The 23739-nt window shown below is 36.4% G+C and overlaps 3 protein-coding genes across 4 annotated transcripts; all 3 read right to left on the reverse strand.

Annotated features, from left to right (window-relative positions):
* Positions 1-4: 4 nt before the first annotated feature.
* On the reverse strand, positions 5-13171 carry LOC114523461 (fibulin-2-like). Of its 2 annotated transcripts, XM_028544387.1 has the most exons (15): positions 12940-13171; positions 12509-12652; positions 9601-9648; positions 9199-9273; positions 6110-6213; positions 5577-5705; positions 4969-5097; positions 4141-4263; positions 3235-3351; positions 2359-2388; positions 2165-2200; positions 1966-2001; positions 1714-1740; positions 496-631; positions 5-335 (listed from the first exon to the last, which is right to left on the reverse strand). In XM_028544387.1, exons 5-15 carry the CDS (start codon positions 6192-6194, stop codon positions 320-322), a joined length of 864 nt encoding a protein of 287 aa, XP_028400188.1. In that variant the 5' UTR covers positions 6195-6213; positions 9199-9273; positions 9601-9648; positions 12509-12652; positions 12940-13171; the 3' UTR covers positions 5-319. The 2 variants fall into 2 exon arrangements, with proteins under 2 accessions (XP_028400188.1, XP_028400189.1); XM_028544388.1 differs by lacking the exons at positions 12509-12652; positions 12940-13171 and having other exon boundaries at positions 9601-9677.
* Positions 13172-14687: 1516 nt separating this feature from the next.
* Positions 14688-16010, reverse strand: LOC114523429 (lipase ZK262.3-like). The gene has a single exon (XM_028544346.1). It carries the CDS (start codon positions 15865-15867, stop codon positions 14749-14751), a length of 1119 nt encoding a protein of 372 aa, XP_028400147.1. The 5' UTR covers positions 15868-16010; the 3' UTR covers positions 14688-14748.
* A 724-nt stretch (positions 16011-16734) lies between these two features.
* LOC114523458 lies at positions 16735-22904 on the reverse strand. Its single transcript, XM_028544383.1, has 7 exons — positions 22745-22904; positions 20636-20668; positions 20401-20484; positions 18613-18713; positions 17768-18026; positions 17327-17487; positions 16735-16933 (listed from the first exon to the last, which is right to left on the reverse strand). Exons 1-7 carry the CDS (start codon positions 22815-22817, stop codon positions 16829-16831), a joined length of 816 nt encoding a protein of 271 aa, XP_028400184.1. The 5' UTR covers positions 22818-22904; the 3' UTR covers positions 16735-16828.
* Positions 22905-23739: the final 835 nt, after the last annotated feature.

Genomic DNA, 23739 nt, shown 5'->3' on the forward strand with positions numbered 1-23739 from the left:
AGCTTTAATATTACATGGCCTCTTGTGAGCAAATAGTTATTTATCAAATCCATAGGGTGCTGAATGAGACAAAAAATAGGAGGACACCGCAAGATCACACTATAAATAATCAAAACCCCACTATCACAAATTATTTGTTATGCGACTAATATGCGACTGCAAAGTTAAATGAAATGAATAGTGCAATATAATCATTGCCAGTTGATTTTGAAAATGCATATGTATTTCTGACCATGTTGAAATTAGAAATGTCAATTCCATTCAGTTCATAAATAGAAGGTTTTGAAATTGTCACTTAAGTAGTTTCAACCCAGCGCAATTATTGTTCCTTTTTCCTATACAAAGAGAAGATTTGGTCATTGTTAGCGAACAATTACATTATGAAATTACGTTATGGGTTATGAAATGTTGTCACTAGTTCCTAATATGCCTGCTTATCCTGCATGCATTATCTATATTTAGACCATATAGACTAGATTTATGATCATTGCTTACATTCTGTATACACAAATAATGACAGCGATCAATGCAATTAAACACAGAGCCAGCAATGCGATGGTAACGGCAACCAGCACGATCACAGTATCATCATTGTCGTCATCGTCAACTTTGCAATCACCCTTTTGCCCATCTAAAATGATATAATTAAAGAATGTAGTTGAACGGTAATTAAACTAAAGCTAACAGAGCTATCTCTTTGGGGCAAGGGTATTGAAGCCAAAGTTAAGAACCGAAACCGAATCGTGCATGTTTTTACACGCTCGACTCGACGCCAGCAAGCTTATGGTAGCATTTTTCGGATTACGTTTAACCGACGACGGTATTCCGTATATTATTTAAAAAACAGAACAAAATCGTACGGTTCGTAATACGCCCTTACGTTTTCATGATAGACAAATTTGATTTACCAATGGTAAATGCATGAACCATTCGTACGAACTAAATTCTTCGTTTACCATTGGAAAAATACTTTGCTAATGAATAGCATTGGTAAAAATTGACAACATTTTAGAGGTTGCAACGGAATGGCAATCCCCATTTACCAATGATGATTTACTAATGGTAAACTGTAACGTCAATGATATGAATAGACAATGATGATTTACCAATGGTATATGAGCTATCACATCAATCGTACGAATGGACATGGATAAATTACCAATGGTTAACTATCATATCAATGGTATATACGGATGAACAGTGATGATTTACTAATTGTAAACTGTCAATGGTACGAATGGACAATGATGATTTACCAATGGTTAACTCTCCCACTAATGGTTCGAATGGGCCGGAGTGATGATTTATCAGAGGTAAACTATCACACCAATGGTACGAGTATACAACTTAATTGTGTACGAAAGAAGGTTTCCCGGCCTAACCAATATACAAAATAGCTATAGAATATATACTCGTATAAAAACGATACGGTAAAATGGGTCTCAGATCGTTTCCATTTTCCATTTAAAAACAGGAATTTTGGCACTTGGTATCGATTGTACCAACCATTCAGGCCTGCATGCATTTGCTCTTTTGAATAGGAGGTCCATTGTATTCTTTTTTGATGGACAAAGCATTTCGCGCACTATAGTGGCCTTAGGCAGAAGGAACCCCTTAGGACTGGCGTGAACCACTGAACAAGGCTTTAAACGTAAAAAATATAAATGCCGGCATGAAAATGCATTCCTGTCTTTATTGAGTTCAGATGCATACCTGGATTGGTCACACTTTGGGTAGAAACTGAAACAAAGGTAAAAAATGTATTTGAATTTTCGGGATGTTTACCGGCACCGAGTTTAAATCGAAATTTCAAAATAGTTATAAAATTAATAATGGCAATGATCTTGTTTAATTTTCGATACGTAAATTGCCTTTCCTACGAAATTAATCATCCTGGTTTAATTGATTACTGAACAAAACAATTTATAGCTAAAGGCTGCTCAGTGATATAAATAAAGTACATACCAGGTCTTGTTTGGGCAGTTGTACTTGGGTTAGGCACTAAAACAAAACACGATGTGGTATTTTGTAAAATAGTTATAATAATGTTCAAAATAGTTATAATAATGGCACTGATCTCGTTTAATTTTCGATACGCTGTTTGATTACTGAACAAAACAATTTATAGCTAGAGGCTGCTCGGTGATATAAATAAAGTACATACCGGGTCTCGTTTGGGCAGTTGTACTTGGGATAGGCACTAAAACAAAACGATTTGGTATTTTGTAAAATCTGTTGAACTCGTGGAATTTGTTGTGCAAAAATACCCCTTAAATATCGTCTCTACTCTAACTTAAAAATCTTATTCATACATGCAAACGTGCCCTGGCGATTATCAGTATTATTATAAATACATACTTGGTTTGGAGGTTGGACAGCCGGGATTACCTGAAACAAATGTGGTACAAATGTGGAAGACAGTATTTCGATATTCAGTATACTTTATACAGACTCCTAGTTTCACAGGTGATGTTATAACTCCGGCGACGCGAAAACTCAACGACCGAAAACTCAAGTAATACAAAGCTAAAGAGTAAAGTACTTTTAAAATAAAACTGATGTAAGGTAGACAAAATAATTAGCACGTAAAAAAGATAGCGTTGCGCGCTTTAACGCATAACGTTATAATATACGCATTAATTACGCAATAATATATACGCAATGATTCACAATGATAAAAGGTTGGTCAGATTGCTTTAGGTTAATCGGTCAGAAAATACGAGCATATCGAGAAAATTCGTCAAATACGTAACCTCTAAATATGTTACTTTTTAAGGGACATGAAGATTCTTAAAAAATTTAACTGAATGAAAGGCCGATTTGTAATTGTGCACTTTGCATGTTTATAGTACCCGCATGTACAGTTTACATTTCAATTCATTTTTTACGAGGTTATAACCACAAAGTAAACAATACATACAGAGCTGGAACTAGTGTCTATTGGCAAATATGGCGTTTTTTTGTACCCGCTTTTTCTAGTGCGTAAAGTGACCAACTGCGCATGCTCCTGAAATGTTTAAAATAGATTGGATTTCTTGCTCAAATTTTTCGATTAATTAAAGCTTTACAATATCGTCTTTATATAGCATTAAGACAAATTGCAGAATTTTTTATAGTTTAAATCTCAGGCACTTGCGCACTAAAAAGTGGATACAATTGTTTCAGCTCTGTATCTTTTAGTTACTCTGTGTTATAACGGTTACGCGCGATTTCGCGACCAATTTCGCCGTATACCTTCACAACTCTCTCCACGAGCAACTTTTAATTTACAAAAACATTCGTAAGATCCAGGGGTATTTTCACAAAAAGAATTTGAATGACAACCATGGCTACCTTCGCATTCATTGATATCTAAATTACGGAAACGCCCTGTTGTTAAAACTACATTCATTTCATGGTACAAACGCCAAAAAACATAAGCATAACATAAACATAAGCATAACCATAAGGCATAAACATGTGAAAAATAGTAATGCGTGACACAAGTGCTGTACTGCATATAAATGTTTTGAAGGAATGAGTCGCCAATGAACAGTAAATGAATCGCCATGCAATAAGCAACTGTTGGTCTGTTGGATTAATTGGGGTAAATAATTTACACTTTTAGCTACATTTGACCGCCTCATTTATGCAACACTTTAACTTTCACCAACTTATATTAAAGCTATCACAAATTTTTATGACTGCTTATACCAGCAACTCCTGTCACCTCTCAGGTTGGCTCAACTTCGTATTATTTTAGTGGCCGATATGGCAATCATGCACGATGTACAGGGTGTCCCAAAAAACGCAACTTAACCCGCTTTCAAGCCTATATAATTGCTAAATAAAAACGTGATCGAATTAGTCGAAAATTATCCCATTTTAAAGCCTGCTCATTTGTCTTTTCAACGATACGTTTCTTGTCAGTGAGTATTTCGCGTATAAGAAATTTATTTATAAGGTAATTAAAGATAGTTTACCGCACAAGCGGCGATTTAAGACGCATCATAAAAGAACATTTTTTATGTCCTATATATGCATGGGTATTCAGAAATCACTGACTACAAATTCATGTTTGTCCTTAGGGCTTAACACTGACCAACTGTGTGGCAAAATTTCAATCATTTTACTGAAATATTTTACTGAACGCGCATATACCTGTACAATTATAAGTTCCATCGCCCGAGTAGCCAGATTTACACATGCAGCTAAAGTTCCCTCCAGTGACGATGCATTTTGCATCTTTGTGACATATTTCACGTTGTATACAGTCGTCAACAGCTAAAAAAGGGAAGACACAGAACAGAAGGAATTGTAAACAAGTGGATGATGGATTCAACCTTGACTGAATATGTGTATATGCAAGGGATTGTACAAAACAAAGCTACTTTCTGTCTGCATGCATGTAAAGCGCAATAGCAGTACGCATACTACAATAGTACGCAACCTAGAACACATATAATATAAAATTTTTTCGATCCAACAAAGTTTTTCGCCTGATTTTTTTTTCAATTGCGAGAATGCGACCGTAGCAGTTTCCCTTGACCATGCAGTCACAAATGTAATTGGAGAAGAATTTCGTTCGATCGAAAAACTCAGCGTATAGTGGAGTAGTTCGGAAAATGTCATCCCCGTGAGCCTTGCCCTTAGATTTTTGTCAGGGACATGACGATATATCTAGCAAGTCACAATTAAAGTCCATGTGCTTCTTTAGTTATATAGGCTTATATCAGCATTGAGAAGGGACAATTCTGTAATGTACCACCGCATTACCCAGTGCCGTGGGATCTACTTTCCCTTATTACATGCATGTAAGCTACTTAGTAACAATTTCGAATTCTGGTTACACCAAGTATACGATTTGAGCTCGTGGTGCGTGAATTTTGTCCGTGGTAAATTTTATAGACATTTCAAACCCTATCCCAACGTGTTTTGATGTATATATTAATACGATACGTAAATGCTTTTGAAATTAATTTCACTTACCTACACAAGTATTATTAACATTCACATAGTTTCTTTTGCAGAAACACTTGAAACCACCATGAATATTTTCACACTGAAATCCTTCACCAGGGCAAGCCTCGTGGGTCTTGTTTTCGCATTCGTTTATGTCTGAAAGATTAAAAGAGGCAAACACAACGTATAATGTTATAGACGTGAGGCATATTAGACATACGATCAGATATAGGCTATAAATAAGTGAGAAGTTTATATGAAAAAGCTTCTTTGTTGCAAAGAATATTTTTTGGTTACTTCCTGGCTTTAAAACTCTCGTATAGTCTACATATCATATTCCAGGATGCATGATATGATAGAAGTCGCTACTCGAATCTTTCTCGCTGTCGCCGGCTGAGCATTTTTTCGCCGCATGGTTTTGCACATTTTAGACATATTTTTCTTATATTTCAGTTATTTAAGCGCTCCAACATGCATGACTATAGTTTAAAAAACCGCAATATGGTCGGACATTATACCGACTGAATAACAGCCAATCAACGCGCGCCATCTTTATACCTCGGCAGCATAAAAAGGGTTAATATCCTAAACTATCAACCAAATACAGAAAGAATGCCTATATAGCCATGTAGTACCGTAACACACTGTTCCATTTCCTGTAAAACCCTTCTTACAGCTGCATGTTGCAGTTCCATTCATATTTAAATCTGTGTCCATGCAATCCGAGTAATATGGGCACGACTTTAATCCAGTTTTGCATTCATCTAAATTGGAGAATGAAAAAATCAGTCTGTGTAAGAACCAAGGATTGTTATATTATATTAATTTTGGGGGGCATTGCGGTTGCGGTGTATTTTGCGGGCTAAACGGATAAATTTGCCGGGCTGAAATATTTTTTAGCCCGCTGATCTAAGCCAATAAGAAGAAAGGGAACGTTGCGTCATTTTTTGTACAAAAAATTGCCCTATAAAGTTAATATAATAGCAATACATTTGATGTTCTTGAGCATAAATGTGTTTTTGGCCATCCTAAGAACTCATTTTTTAGTACACGAGATTAGAGTCGAGCCAAATACACATTTATGCCCGCGAACATTAGCTCTAATATACGATCCAATACCATGCACAATAAAATAGGAAATGCATGCTTCGGCAAAAAATGAACCTACCTACTCCCTCGACAAAAAAACTGATGTGGACAGTCACGACTGTAAAACAGGCCAGAGATAGGAGGATTTGCGAACAGGAGGACATCGTTAAAGGCACTTAGAATCTAAGGAAGGAAGAAAATGCATGATACACGGATACATTACACGTTCCAATGAATTCGCGTTCCAATAAATCGTGTAAACACGGCTATATATGATCATAGAAAAATTTTCCAACTAGACAATTCACATATTTTTATTCTGGATGATTACAAACTTCTACGTAGTATACTATATTACATAGTTTATAAACTATGCCTATGTGGAGGGAAAAATAGAAACATGCTTCCAATTTATTTTAACTCTTTAGCTACCAAGATAATTTTTTCCGATTTTTGAAATTTTTGGGAAGTTACATAGAGTTACTTATAATGGGTATTTTAGTGCAGTTAGATATACAAAACTATATATATTTAGAATCTGCAGAACAAGGTCTTTAATTATATGCATTCACTTTTATGCTAATTAACAAGGTATGATGTCACAAGTCATGTGCTTATTTACAAATAATAAAATTTTATGCTAGAAAAACTAAAAATTTAAATTACTTTCCCTATAAATAATTAATGATGCACAATATCCCTACAAATGCATCAAAATATCAATGTCCTATCCCTACCGGAATAATTAAAATGGGTTATCTGTATACATAAGTTAACGAGCGGCCAGTTATTGCTGAATAATGTGTCATCACATTCTTCCCAAATTGGAATTATTTTACATTGTTCTATAATAAATCTACCTTACACATATTTTTTTATATGAAAGAACTCAAAACAACTTTGCAGAGAAACCTATCACACTTTATGCAATAGTTTAAAGTTTTTGTGTGCTTAAATGTTTAATTTTCGACTTTCTTGTACCTCCAAGATGCACATCTTCCACACTTAGGATGACGACTTGGTGCTTCTCTCAAGAGTAAAACATTGTCGTCGTTAGTGAGTTGTAACTGCACTCATTCCTATGTCTAATGCTTCCTTATAGTCTTCAAATGCAAAAGATTCATTTTCTCTGTAAAATTCCCGATCAGAAACTAATATTTCGCTTAAAATTTCGTCTAATTGCCAACGAGAACTTGCCACCATTTTGTAAATCCAACATGGCGAAGGAAAAATAACAAGATTTATTGAAAATACTAAGAATTTCGAAATAAAACGTGAAGAACTTCATGTTAGCTACAATATATGTTAACTATAGTGCAGAGACCCTTTCAATCCCTTTTTGTCCTCAAATATGGGTAAAATATCCACATAAATCCCAGCAGGGTCGTTAACGACCCTTTTGGTAGCTAAAGAGTAAATGAAAGAACTGGCGTCGATTGGTTTTATAGTTTTCAGTTAGAAAACATAAAACATACCATAAATTTATGAAACATATTTTTTGTTTGATTTTTTGTCTTATTCCAAATAACAATTAAATTACTTCAAAAAATTGTAGATATTTTGATAGAACAAAATAACTTGTCTGTTGCAGGATATGCATAATGACGTGATGTGCAGGGTCACGCAATTTTCGATCTTGACAGTCAATTACAGGGTTGGTAAGTTACTGAATAAATAAGCCAAACATTGTTTTTGGCGGCCCTTTGATTCCTTTGTTTCAAACAAAGAAAACAAATGTTATGTTAATATATTTGGCTTATTTATTCATAAAATCTACCAACCCTGGTCAATTACCGTGATGAACATGAAACTCGTTTTCGGTTACTTAACATTGATATGGGTATAGGGAATTTTTGAACAAAATTTACATATATATGATCTGTTGTATTCGATGAATTATATTCATATCATGACAACCCGTTGTTTTTAGGAAAATATTACAAGGTGAATTAACCTAGTGAAATGTCGAAATTCTACAACAAGATTTTAAAGTGATAATTGAAATACTCTTTCGAATGAGACAATGAAAATTTTAATTGCCATTCTTCTTTAAGAATTCAGTTCTTTAGTACTCCATGTAGTACCGATCGTACTGAATATACTCTTGTCCGCGCTCTAGCTCGTATCGTTATATTCGAATAAGATGAGGAACTCTCAGGCTTTTTCAACTTTATAAAGTAAAATATATCGAAAACAGAGACATACGAAGAAAAAAACACTATTCAATACACCTAATTATTATCAGTGGTAAAACTTCCGCTTCGAGCATAAAGTTCGCTTAAAGCATGCTATGAGGTAACAATTGTACAAACTTGACAGAGCTTTCACTAAGATTTTTAGATCGAGTGAATAATTAGCCAAACATGGCAAAACATATAAGGATAAAACAACAATAAAAAGTAAAGAAAACAAAGAAAACAATGATTCTGTACTGAAATTTGATAAATGAACTTGAACTTCCATTTGTACGACACGACATGATATGTTATGCATGGGCATGATTTTGCTAGGATATTTAATAGTTATATTTAAACATTTCGTGTGTTTACGTTTCGATGAGAAGTGCATTAAGCAGCCGTATTATATACATAGGCCTAAAGAGAAAGCTCATATCGTATTAGCTTTGGGTTTAGGTTGATTCAGACCGCAAAGACACTTATAATTTCCAGAGCACCGCTTTGTATAGGATATAAATCTTAAGGACCTATACAGGATATCTCTATAAGACCAAATCTATAAATATACATATATAGCTACGATCAACTTTAAACCTATTTGTTGTTGGTATTATAACTGTATGCATAGTTTTCCAAATTACCCACGCAGCATTATTTAGATAACAAGAGAAACTCACCTATTTAACTGATCGGAGACTTTAATATACTCGGAAATATTATATATCATAGACATAGAGCAAATTATATACTGAAAACTATATATTATTACTGGCTAATTCCTACTCCTAAATTAGATTTAAAATTAAGTACATGACAGCACGTTAAGCTAGTGGTTCCTAAAGTCTTTGAAAAGTCAATGTTTGTCTTTATATATAATTATATATCTAATACTTTTCAACAACAGCGCTTCATACAAGCCTTTCTCCGTTCAAGATTACTTATAATGTCAACTTGCCGGCATATTCAACGGAACAAAGGGGAAGTATCATACCTTTCCTCTTGAGTTATAGTTTATAATGCTGTGAAGCGAAATTCCTACTTGAGTCTTGAGTTCATGAGGACGTCGCTGTAAGAGAATATGAAAAATGTCGTAGATACCTCTGGCAAATTATAGGCCAGTTTTTGCACATTTATGCGCGGAATGCTGCCAGCACATTGTTTCTCACAGCGGTCAAGCACACTAGAAAACTTGATTATGCACAATCAGCTTCAATTATGCATCCGCTTTGCATGGTGGTGTCCATGGTGAGCTTGCCATATATAATGATCATTGAAATTCGGAGTGTATAGCTATATACGTAGTGTATATTAATTGTATAATATTATATAATTCTCGCACATTCGTACGTGCATGCATATTGCATGGCTATTGTAGAATACGAAGAAACCTTACCTGCTTCCTCAGCGAAGTTGCGAGAACATTTCATAAAAGTGAACCTTGCTGTATAACATAAATATATAGGATGAGTAAAAAAAAACTGACACCTTTGAAATTCAAATTAGCGGCTGTGATGTGACAGAAGTTGCCTAAAGTTTGCTCCCTTTGGGAGTTAAAATGCATTCTATAAGCTCTGTAAATAAAAAAGAACAGTTTTATCAAATCGTTTTTCTACAGGGTGTATAAAAAAAAAGGAGACCTTTAGAAATCAAGCTATTGTTAAAATTTGAATGCCTTTTCAATTGCATTTGCACATATGCTGAACCGTAGTGCGTGCCGAAATATTGATGGCATGCATGCATACGTACATTAGAAAATGAATTGACGTTTGTACACAAGATTGTCTGCTCCTGGGAATTTGAAAATAACTTTAATAGCATAAGGAAAAATAACGACCCAAAAATATTCAAATGACTAAGCACACTACCAGTACAAAAATGGTTCAACTGACTTCGGAGCAAAGAGTTTTTGTAGTCTTAACTTATACCCAGCCTGCCGTCATCAGAAAAGCAGTTCGCGATATGCACAAGCGTACGGAAGTTTGTGTTGAGAGAAATGGGGGCCACGTTTGAGGTCATGGTCCATGACATTCAGTTCTTTTGATGTTCAATTTATCAGTAATTTTCAATTTGGATCGAAATGTTAAGTGAATCTGTGTCAGATCAAGTTGTAATTCATTCCTGACTCATGTAAACATTTTAATAATAGCCAGGGTTTGTAAAATGGGATGCTGAGCCATTCCGGATTCAAAGTCAATCTAACTCATTTGAACAGCCCTAATACTCGCGCGCAGTGTTAAAAATTAATGAACAAATATTTGTTCATGTTTTGAAGGAACAGCTAAAACAATCTACCACGCATGCTGTTATTGCTTTTGTGCTTAGTCGTTTGTGCTTAGTCATTTGAATATTTTTGGGTCGTTATTTTTCCTTATGCTATTAAAGTTATTTTCAAATTCCCAGGAGCAGACAATCTTGTGTACAAAAGTCAATTCATTTTCTAAAGGTCTCCTTTTTCTAATGTATGCATGCATGCCATCAATATTTCACGCACTACGGTTTAGCATATGTGCAAATGCAATTGAAAAGGCATTCAAATTTTAACAATAGCTTGATTTCTAAAGGTCTCCTTTTTTTTGATACACCCTGTATGTATACAGGGTGTCCCAAAAAAAAAGCAACCACTTAAATATGCAGAACATTAATACAGCTCTAAAGCGCAATAGATAAGCACCTCTGGGAATTGAAAATGGCTCTTAATCCTTCATTTACAATGCTAAAAGTCATTTTAGCTGAACTATGGTGCAAACCCGAACAATATTAATACTCTTGCATATTTAAGTGGTTGCGTTTTTTTTGGGACACCCTGTATAGCATACGCGCCACGTTGAATTAGTTCAGTTGGTTTAAACACTTTCGCATTTACTAACCACGTCCTGTTGATTGTACACATGGGTCTGTCATGGAATTGAGTTGCCATAAGTTCGCGGCTTATTTCAATTTCATTAATTGAAAAGTCTTTTTGAAACAAAATAATCTCATGCTATTGTAGGATGATAACACGACTACCACGTCTACCAGAATAATGTTATTTACTCATTTTAATACCTCGAGTCGAATTCAATTCAAACAATAGATAATGAGATGGTAAATCTTATTCAGCCTCATTACCATGTCATTATCTATTGTTTGAATTGCATTCGACGCGACCAAAATGCGACGTATGAACTAGGCCTCAAAGTCCGTTTTATATACGCTTCGTTAAATTTCGGTAACCGCTGGCTCATGTGAACAGCCTTGAACTCATTTCAACTTAATTCAGAAAATTGTGTCTTTTGTGTTGTTAGACAAAGTGAACATTCATGTAAAAAATCGAATATACATATACGAATATATACGAATATATATGTATGAATATTTAAGTTGTTTCGGGTTTTTTTAACAGGGAGGATAAAAACTGATGCCTATATTATTATTTGCCTTATTGTTATATGTGCATTGTAAAGTGACTGAAGTCATATCAGTTACACTGATAATATACTGCATGCACTGCCTACCGACAGGTTTGGTCTTCATGCAGCTGCACAATTATCAGTTTATCTGTTTTACTCAACGCTGTAGGACTTTTTTCCACTAACTATGTAATGACTTTAAAACAACGAGACACGCGGTGCGTTTCGTTTAAAGTGCTCGACCATTGTCGAATACGCCATTTTCCGGCGGACTCGACCATGGTCAAATTCACCATTTTCCGGCGGACTCGACCATGGTTGAATTAGCCATTTTCCAGCGGACTCGACCATGGTCGAATTCGCCATTTTCCGGCGGACACGACCCAGGGGCGCCGGAAGCAGTTTAGGGCGGCGGGGGCAGAGTTTTAGAGAAGGGCACATTCATTTTACCTTAGCAACCACATGAAGAGGAAACTCAAATTTAGAAGTACATGCGAACTTGCAAATCCACGGCAGAACACCTTTTCAATAATATTACCGGTTAGTTCAGTTTTATGCGAAAAGTAGGCATCATGATTAAATGTTAAATTTATGATACTTTTATATGGTAGCAAAGGGCACAGGCTGCCCCCGCTCGCCCCCATTAGCAAAAGGGCACGCAATTGCGCCGCCAGAAAGCAGTTAGGGAAAATCTAACTATTACGGTAGATAATTTCGTTGTCCACACATCTATATATAGTTCTAAATTGTATCAACTAGTTATAACCAGTCTGGGGTGGGTCCTAATGTTAGTTTCCATCTTAACCAAGATGACATGCACTCATTGTGCAGAAGCCAGAAATTTAAGTATAGCTGCTGCCATCTTACAGTTGCATGCTCACAAACTAACAGACAATTTAGGTGTATACAAACCAGCAAGAAGGAAGAAACAAGTTATATTTGTTCTCTGTGGTGACCGTCGATGTTCAGCGAGTTTACTTTTATCAATTCTCAGGGAAAATGCTTCAGTGTGATCCAATAATGTTGTAAACAACGAATTTCACCTCTTCGAAGTCCCTGGACCCAAATAGAAAATTATACGTATAGGAAGAATCACATCGTAATTCATAAACTATTTCTGTCATGCACAAACAACCCGCGATGACTCTTTTTCACGGATACAGTCGACTGAACTTGACTGAGTCACCCGCTAGTTCTGTCACAAAATCATAGACTTCCCTAATCACACACTATGAAAAAGAAACGCATGCTGTACGCACATCATAAAAATAAAATGTACGCCAAAGTTATATGCATTATGAAATAGACGTGCATGGTGAAGCAGCCGAAAACATATTTAATACCGTTGTGTGGTATTTGCCCAATCATCGTCTAATTATCAATGGTTTGACCAAAACATTCGTTGACCAGTTAAAAATATCGTTCATTTCTGTTTCCTGTTAAGAAGAATGTGATACTTAAAAGACTTTTTTTATTCGGGTCCACGACAAGAAAAATCGCGACAGCCGACAGCAAAAGAATTTTTTGAAAACCGGTACTTAATGATCACAAGATTTGTGTCATCGGCAAACGGCTAATTCGGGCGTAACAGAAAGATTAGTTTACTGGCCTTTATAAGACCCTTTCCCTGAATTATATAACACCTGAATAACCTATAACGCCTAACGCCTGGCTTCTTTTTAGTCGTGAACATGTCTGGGTTGCTGATGTGATAGAAATTTGCACGAACACATGCAAATAGAAATATTCTATCACATCAGCCACCTTGACATGTTCACGACACTTACGACAAAACGGAAACCAAACACTAGACCTGGTTCACATTTGTTCTATGTGTCGGGGATTCCTTTTATCAGACGTCACTTGCGCGCGAAATGTTCTGTCTACCAGAAAAAGATACAAAGAATTTCCGACTGTTAGGGCCTATTTACATGGAGCGAGTTATCCCGGCTACTGCTAGGCGAGGTAAAAAGCGCATCACATCAAAGGCTTAACCTGATTATAGACTTTCATTATATGCAGTTTTCACCATGCCTAGCCGGGATAACTCGCTCCATGTAAACAGGCCCTTACGTCCGCCACACACATTTTTATATCTTTGTCCACAAACGCCCGACGCGGATGCCAAAATAGTGTTTGTAGTCAATACAATTTAGATATAACTCTGTGGAGAAGCATGCATGTTGACCATATGGAATAAGGATTATTGCAGCAAGTCAAGAGAATCTTTCGTCATAATTTCATTTTTATAAAAGATTTCATTGCCGTAATGATAAGGACCGCCCCCAACCATTTACAAGGAGAATTCCGTGTGCTCTTGTGCAGGTTGGCAGATGGACAGCAATGTCGCGAAATAATGGTCTCAATCTGAAACTTTCGGGAGCCAACGAATCGTGGTCGAAAGCGTAATGATAGTTCCCGACGCTGGGTTAACTAAAAGTGTACAATAGCAAGATGTCTTTTGGCGTCTTCTCTTTGAATGCAGTCGTTGTACAGGCAAGTGATGCAAGCGCTCCAGCAAGAGAATGTCCTGTCACCCAAACTTTACGTGTAATTTGGACACTTCTTTATCTGTTTGTAGACATAGCTTTTCATGCAAGTCTCCCCACACAACCTTTATATACTGGCTTTATATTACTTGACAATTACATTGAAGCTTGTCAAGTAAAAATTAAACGCAAATTTAAGCTCAAAACTGGAGTATATAGTTCGGAAGATTAAAATGTTTGAGTGACGTTAGCATAAAGTTAAGACATTTTCCGCATGGTCGCAATTTATCTTCCCCTATGATATAGATTATAGAGATTTGCACATGAAATACATTGATTATTTAATTTTTACTAATTTCATGCACTGACTCAGTTACCGGACCGGGATTCCAGAGCAATATACACAACTCGCCGCTTAATTTGCACGGCATATCGGCCAAACAAATCACCTAATTTTATGTACCGTATGGAAAGCAATCGAGTTGTCACAATTTTGACTAAATCATTGAGAAAAAAGTTATTAGCGAAAGCTACGCGGAACTCTAACCAACTTCCCTGGTGCGGGGTAAACACAAAAACCATTAATTACAAATAAACAATACTACATTTTGAAATGGCATATATTTCAACAAACATCTGCAGTAGACTAAACCCAATATCAAGTTATATTTGCATTTTTTTCCACCATTTACCGACGCGGATGCCAAAATAGTACCGGTGGTCGTCAATACATTTAGACAACTCTGTAGAGAAGCATTTCGACCATATCAAAGGATTATTGCTGCAACCCAAATCTTCATTGTATGGCAATCCGTCGCACAGTTTGTATGGAGAATCTTTTGTCATAATTTCATTTTTATAAAAGATTTCCTTGCCGTGATGATAAGGACCGCCCCCCAACGCAATACAAGGAGCTCCAGGTGCTGTTTTGCAGGTTGGTAGATGGACAGCAATGTCCCGATAATGGGTCAATCTGAAGCTTTGCGGAACCAACGAATCATGGGCGAAAGCATAATCATAGTTCCCGACTCTGGGTTGACCAAATGTGTACAAAAGCAAGTTGTTTTTTGGTGTCTTTTGTTCGAATGCGATCGTTGTACTAGCAAGAGATGCAATCGCCCCACCGAGAGAATGTCCTGTCACCCAAACTTTGTAATTTGGATACTTCTTTATCTGTTCGTAAACATAGTTTTCCAAGTCTTTCCACACAACCTGGAATACTTGTTTAAAATATGCTTGAACCTTTCCGCCCGCTTGTAAAGACTGTTTAGGCTCGGTCAGCACTCGTCGCATTTCAGTGATCAGTTGCTCAAAATGTTGGGTCCCGCGAAATGCAATCGCGATGGCTTTTTCCGAATGCGAAACAGCGACGAAACCAGAGCAAAGTGCCCCTCCTGAACAAGACTTGATAACTTGCTTGACAAGATGAAATGATTTCACTTCGCTTGCGCCAGACAAGTACTTGGCGACATCGGGAGAGTACGCTAACGCACTGAGAAAGACCAACTTATAAGCAACGGTTTTGTCGTACCTGGCGTAAACTATCTTGTCGCAGTTGGCGGATTTAACGACATTTTCTGCTCGCGAGCATTTGTTAACCAGGCTGCCGTGAGCGTGACATGTCGATGTACGATAGCACCAACGACATCTCTTACCCGACCAACTTTCGGTTCTAGCGCATGAAACACAGTCCTTCAGCTCATCGCAATTCGGACCGCTAAACAGCCAGCCCTTTGAAAAGCTGAAGGAGACGCAAACAAAAATAAGTAACCGCAAGAACATCTTCACTTCGTTATGGCGTTATGACACTATTTCAGCGGATAATTCGACTCGTTCATTTAACTCATAAGCCTTGATAATGACTCCTGAAGAGTACTTAATTACCTTGTATGGATGGCCAAAACAAAGAGAGCTTGAATTTTTGCATTAAATTGTTTCCGTAATATCAGCTGCAGCGTTTAAGGCATTTTTCGCTTGATTGCGATTTATCTTCCTCTATTGAACTGCTCCAAGATTTGCACATAGAAAAATTTTTAAATAGGTATATTTAATTGACTTTATATTACTTGACAATTACATTCAAGTCGGTCAAGCCAAAACTGGAGTTGTTCGGAAAGATGCTGAAAATTAGCATGCAGTTAAGGTATTTTGCGCATGGTCACGATTTATCTTCCTCGTATAGAATAAAGATATGCAGATGCATGCAGCATTGAAATGTATTAGCTAATTGACCTTAACAATTTCTATGCATTGGTTTTACTTGATGGTAAAAATGTTTATATTCCAACGAAATTCAGAGTTAGGACATGCATGCAGTGGTGCATTTGGTTAAAAAAGCAGTCACCTATATATACTTAAAATTTCTACCTAACTTCCCATATCACGTATATAGAAGCTCATCATAGACAATACCCGCGCACGAATTTAGCTGCATATGTTAGACAAGAATTTTACGGCCTTTATCCAAAGTCATTCACGATTTTTGTCAATAGCTTATAACTTCAGTTTGCAAGCGTTATTCTTTTTTGTATTACTGCTGTTTTTTTGTATTAAACTGATTTGGTTTTGGGCGCCTGGCGCCCTGATTAATTTAGATTTGATTCAGACGACCGACATTTTATAGCACTAATAATTCAACGAATGTGGTTTCTGAGAATTTCATTTATTCATATTTTCAGCTAGAGTAATAATAGGAGATAGATACCTTCGATTTAGTGTTTGCAGATTGTTAATTATAAATAAATCAACAAACGTTAAAATAGGGACGGTGTTGTAAGTAAATGTGAATTGTTGACAACTCGGGAATTTTAGAAACGCACGATGGCATTGTGTCATCCTGGAAAAAACCCTGTAAAATAGCAAAGATTCATAATAAGTGATATATATTTATGATAAATAACATTTATTTTATGAAGTAGACTTGGTGGAATCTAGGTGCTCCCATTTCATACCTATGGCTACCTACCCGCGATAAAATACGCGTTTAAAAGGTTAAATAAAGCCTTCTTGGTAAATTTAGAGGCTTCTTAATTTACATGATCCCGCTTATATACCCAAGACTATATTCCAGGTATATTGCGATAGATATGTGCTCATCAATACACTAGCTATAAAGCCTTGTTATAGCATTGGTTGTTCGTCTGACAATGCTCTGTCCCAAAATAGGAGGAAGCTAACTGTACCGATAAAGAACGTCTTATATATGTTGAATCATGCATGCAGTCATTCATGCAGCACTCACCCCAAGAACCCAGGAGGGAGGATGCTCATAGCGTTCGCTCTTGAAATTTCCCATTGTCACCCACCCAAATGCGTTCAGCTTGCCACCATTGTAAAGGAGAAATGCGGGAAAGAAGTCATCACAGCTCATTTCGTTGGAAATATCGTACCAATAATGTTGCCCTGTTAAAATTAAGACCGCACATTCAATGCCCAGTAAGAAATATTCTTGGCAGAAGCTTGGCCTATGTAGTTACTCCGAAACAAAACATTGAAAAACCTATACCCAGATCTTGTAATGATCATGCATGCATAAAAAAATGTGAATTCTGCATGCCATTAACAATTTTAAAGATTGACTATTTGAATTACAATCTGCAAAATGAATGTATAAATGGAGCAGTATTTATCAAAACATCAGTATAAAAAAGTCAGCATAAAACGGCAGAATATGCATATATACCCATGCCATAAACACATTTTCCTTTAACCCATTTCGTTTTCTTCTCGACAACATCTTCCTTCAAAGGAATTTCCATCAGTGAGCTAGGACTGGCTCCATTTTGAATAAAAAGTGAATCCCCCAAATATTTTGACTCTTCTCTTCCTCCGGCACAAATCACTTTCGGATCGACAAAGTAAGCGGTGATCACAAGCAAGGAACCATCTTCTACCCAGTGTGGTTTTGTGTAGAAATTTTGTGTTGCACTTGACTTTTGAATCTATATCAGTTCAAGAGTAATAGAAGAATAAACCTTGGAACCATATGCATTAACAGGGAGCCTTGGAAAAATCGGTTCAAAATAAAACTGATTAAATCACAAAAAAAAGACACAGCTTGAATATAATTTGAATTTTGATACTGCGAATGCATGTCATCAAAAAATTTAGAGTCGACTGCAATCACTAATAAATATTCGAAAGTTTTGACGTTCAATCTTTGTCTTTGAATACCATTCTGATGTTTCAAGCTTGGCCGGATTTCGAAATTTACGGCCACAAGAGTCAATAATAAACCGTACATGCCGAATGATTGATATAGCTGAATATATACTAGACTATATTGTAGCTGACAACGCCCTTTTGAGTACCAGTGGCTAGCAGCCAACCCACACTTCTAACCAACAACGCTAATTGGGTACTTATAAAGTTTTCCACTTGTTCCACTCGTTCCGTATAAAATTGTAAAGATTGTTTATGAATTGTAAAGATGCACACAAAGACAATTTATAGCTATGACAATTTTTTTTAACATGCAATTAAAACGATATAAATTTTCAACGAATGTACATATATACACTAACTTACCCCATTCTGTATTCCAGCAATTTTACCTTTTGAATCAAACAACAGCATAACTGAATGATCGTTGTTCAAAACATAACGATTTCCGCGAAAATATGCGTCTTCTACATAGTAAAAATAAAGACCGTGTTAAAAAGCCTCATAATTTTTATATATAATTTTATAGAGTATGCACCTTAATTAAAACGCTTTGTTAATAGCCTATTGCCGACCGATTAACTCTAGAGAGCTGTGTGTAATAAAGTTGTAGAACATGCATTCTTCTTCAACACATGCATAAAAATATATTTTTATTTTGAACGATAAATGTTATGCACATATTTGCTATAATTTGACGCAAAATCCGCCACATTATGGAACTGCTTTCCTGTCTAAATTACAGCATAAATTATTCACGTATATAGTAAGAGGGCTTGTGTTATATTAATCTTCAGCGTTAAAGCCCGCCGCACACGTGAGGTATTGTAGCTGAGCCTGAGGTATAAAGCCCGCACCACACGAGAGCTATCAGCTGAGCTAAAGACCTTACTGTAGGCTGTTAGTTCTTCATGTTACTCTCGTGTGCATGCGGACTAGTTTTTGTGAGAACTTTTCTGATTAACTATATAACTTTCACATATGTATCAACATTGTTTTGCCCAGTAAGGTAAGGGTAAGATTTACGATTACGCCCCCCCTCCAACCCCGGTTACCATCACAACCAGGTTAATGGCTGCAGGCATGGGAGGAGGTGGGATGTATGAAATTGCTTTAGGGCAGTTTAATACTTGCCTCGCCAACTGAATTAGCGACTAACGACTAAAATGTTTGAGTTTGTCTTATGACAACACCCCGAAAATGATCTAATTGTTCCATCTGCTCAATTATTGGCCTACAGCTAAAGTTTTATCTCTTCAGAGCAGATTTCCTGCACCCTTTTGGCAGAATTGCCCATTATGATAATGAAATCAAGATGAAAGACATAAAATTCCTATTCGCAGGCAAATATTATATTTATCATATACCACTCGTCAAAGAAAAACCAAACTACAAGGTAAACAACGTAAAACACATAATTTCAAATGGATAAACAGTCTAAAAAAAGGTCGCACGTCCAGGTGCGCCGCACGTGATTAAAATTGTTATTTCTCATGAGATAACACGTTATCTCACTCTGCAGGGGGTCGCGCGGGCGACATTTAACACTTATTTACTGCGAACGAAGGAAACATGTTTTGCGGACCCGAGACCTGTTGATATTTCACAAGGCGAAGCCGAGTACGAGTAAAAGAAGAAGCCGAGTAAAACATAATGCTTTCTGAGTTCTCGGCAAATAAGTTTTTTATTATGTACCACTTGTCAAAGAAAAACCAAACTACAAGGTAAACAACGAAGTATCTGTTCATAAAAGACATTTTTTTCAAATGGATAAACAGTCTAAAGGTCGCACGTCCAGGTGCGCCACACGTGATTAAAGTTGTTATTTCCCATGCGATAACACGTTCTGCAGTGGGTCGCGCTGGCGACATCAAAATTTCGTCACTCTCGCGTGATTCACTCTCGACCAATGAAACGCTACGAACATAAACTTTGACAAGTGGTATATAATCATAAAATTTCGCCACTCTCGCGTGATTCGCTCTCGACCAATGAAACACCAGGAACACCTAACTTTGACAAGTGATATATAATGTCATATAGATCTTTCCAGTTTTCAAATTACCAAGCCATTACCAAGCATAACATACCATGCCTTTTTTGCAAATACCCATGTAGATATACCCCAATATACCCGATATTTTGGGACAATACCTTGGCACGAGCGGGTTAGAGTCCACCCGCCTTTCTTTGCATCAGCAACATTCATTGGCAAGTCTTTATATTTTAAAAATGTCGCTAAAATTTTATGAAAATTACTATTAGTGCTGCAGGGTAATGGAAAAAATGCACGCAATTTTCAAAGTTGATTGCCGGCGTGGCGAATTATATACCTTACCAATTTTTCTTAATGTTGACGAATAGTACATATAACATATGTTTTACCCACCTGAAAACCTGTCCCATTCTGGTTTTACTGGATCTGTTCAACAGAAAATGCACCAGAGATTATCTAATGTTGTCTTGACGGTTCAATACAACAATGTATACTATAATTACTCATTGTGAGTCAAGAAACAAGTTTGTCTCAATTCCCTATAGAGGTTTTTCATGGCGGCCATCTTTTATGGTCAACTTCAAATTTCGGACAAGGAACATGCATACATTAATAAAGGCGGAACTTTAAAGTTGACCACAAAGATGGCCGCTATGAAAAACCTTTATTGAAATAATCATATCACCATGATTTCATATTCGTGTGAACTCATGTATATTGGTCAAATATTGTACTTTTCAATACTTTTTTATTTTGATATTCGCTAATTAGCCGTTGGGGGGTTACGACGACGTGTCGGAACGCAGATTTTTTTGCCAAAACACGGATAAGTATTTACGCGTTTTCAAATTAATCCGGATACTGTGGGCAGGCTATTATTCAAGTCGTTTAATTGACTGATGATATAAAGCCCAGCGACGGGGGTCTGCGAACATACTCTATATTAGGGATTATTGTTGAAATTTGTTTGGTGAAAACAACTGAAAAATTGATTATTTCAACCATGTTTCAAAGTTCTTGAACCAATATAAAAGACCAATAAACTGAATCTGCATCAGTTACTATATAATTCAGTTTAAATTGCTTACTGTTTTTGCAATGCATGCATGCAACACTGCTAAGACACTTTTGGCTCGAATGTAGATGGACACAATTACCTTTTCGTAAGGTAAAGAATGATCACAATAAAGCCTTTTACCGAAGAGCAATTTTTTCATTATCAACTTTTTTCTATCAGAATTTTTCCTCACATACATGTTAAATATTTGGCAAAAGATTGTATGAATACAGACGAGCAAATAGAATTTCTAATGGAGAATTAATTTTGCCATCATTTATTGCAAACTAAATTTCAACTATAACTGTTTGCAAGTGGTATTATATACACTTCAAATTCAAGCCAGGAACAGTTGATGAAAAAATGAGTAAACTATAGGTCATCCGGCAGGAATCGAACCATGCAGGTTCTGCGGCAGGTTCTCCAGGCAGGTTCTCCTATAGGTTCGATTCCTGCCGGAGGACCTATAGTTGACTCATTTTTCCATCAACTGTTCCTGGCTTGAATTTGAAGTGTGTATAATTCCACTCGAAATTAAGACCCTTTAAACCACTAGAATATTCCTGCATCGAGTGAAGTGCCAAAAATCAGTATAACTGTTTGCAAGCTGAAGAGTCGAGCTGTTATTCCTTTTATTGAGTCTGACACAATTCAGGGTAGTAGACATGGATGTTCAAGTGATCCAAATATAATTGTAAGTATACAAGTAATAAAACTTCACCATTATTACTCCGGCGTCAGCGACGGAGTTGAAAATTCGCCTCGGTTTTGTTTTGTTTTTTTTTTTTTTTTTTTTTTTATTTTTTTTTTATTATTTTTCGTCGTCGCAAGTGTGTAATGGCGCGAAACATTCTAGTATTTAAATGTGTATGTGATTGGATTTATCTATGTCCCAGTCTTATCTCCCAAGAGTTGTGGTGTACAGCTTTGGCTAATTTTCCGATGCGCGATTCGATTTCGCTCGCATGATACGGCAATTCCTCCAAGAGGAACAAATAAACCGTTCTTTTCATGCTTTTCGATTAAGTTTAGACTGAATTGGGGTAAGAATATATTTAATACGTGTAGATTCTGGTCCTATTTTAGTAATATCGCTGCTATTTCGCCGTTTAACAAGATGATGTGGTCGTGTATGGGCGCTTTGACTCGTCGTAGTTTGCACAGGATTGAAGATTTAATATAACTATATAAGCGCGAATTCCAAAGGCAAAGTGTAAGACAAAGCGAATGTATTATACCATTTATTTACATTCTTGAACGATTTAACTTTTATACTTTTTAAAGTACGATGTGCTTCTGAATTTCGCGATCGAACATTTAGGTTCGCAAGGCATCTAAATGCGAATATGAACTGTATTGTTTATGTTCAGAAGCTCTATATTGAAAACTGGCACGTGCGCCGGAGTTAACGCCAGAACAGGCGTCTTGTTGAAATAAAAATATACCTTTTGACGGAGAAAATAGCCAGCCGTTAATACCAACAGCAAAGGAGAGGAAAATCAGTGATCTGCATCCCATCTTCAGGTAAGAATATTAAAGCGACTGGGTTTACTGTGAACTGTTTCAAAAACCTCAAACATATGCAATGCAAGCTAAGAGAGCAATGTCAGTAGTACAAAAGCTATATATAATAGTAGCTTTCAGTGCAATTAATTATGTCACGGCTGATTAAACGTTGTGAACAAACGCCAAGTGATTGGTATTCTGGCAATGTATACCCCCGTGGAAAACAATAATTACAGTGCAATTACCATTCACGCCTATTTTTCAGAGACGAGAGCCGAACAAATATAGATAAAATGTTACGTTCGTTCGTGTTCGGCCTGTAGCGATAGTCCTATGTCACGTGATCACTAAGGCATTTAAAAACATGATTTTACTTCGACTGAATTGATGAGAAAATCATCTGAGTCGCGTGTGAACGCAACGGTTGTTTAAGCAAACCCATTGCTGCGTGTTTATTCTCGCGGCGTATCTGTTTCATCTCATTACAAAGGCGGTGTAAGTATAGCCAATAGGATGACATGAATCAGCTGCTTTGCAAGGAAACAAACGTTGAGAATTCATCTTAAGTATAATTAGAAAGTCAAAGAAAACGGCATAGAAATAGCCATTAGTGATGATTTAATAGCGTTTAAGACTTTAATCTTGGATTTACAATCATACAAGTTTACTTTTAATTCGGGTGTAAATGAAGCATTCTAAATTCTAAATAATGCACGGCCTGTGCACGCTAATAGTCCCTATATATTATATAAGCCTGCATTCACGAATGAATGGCAAAAAAGTGATCGAATGGTAATCCTACTAATTCAGCTATAATGATAGCCGCTATAATTCAAAGTACAGGGTCAGGGTAGTAATTTGACAGCTCTATATATAGTCCTTCGTGAAATTGCGTAAATTAAATCACAACTCACAATATAACCAAAGGAAATGA

Source organism: Dendronephthya gigantea, unplaced genomic scaffold (assembly GCF_004324835.1).
Source record: "Dendronephthya gigantea isolate DGI-Jeju-01 unplaced genomic scaffold, DenGig_1.0 000027F, whole genome shotgun sequence".
NCBI lineage: Eukaryota > Metazoa > Cnidaria > Anthozoa > Malacalcyonacea > Nephtheidae > Dendronephthya > Dendronephthya gigantea.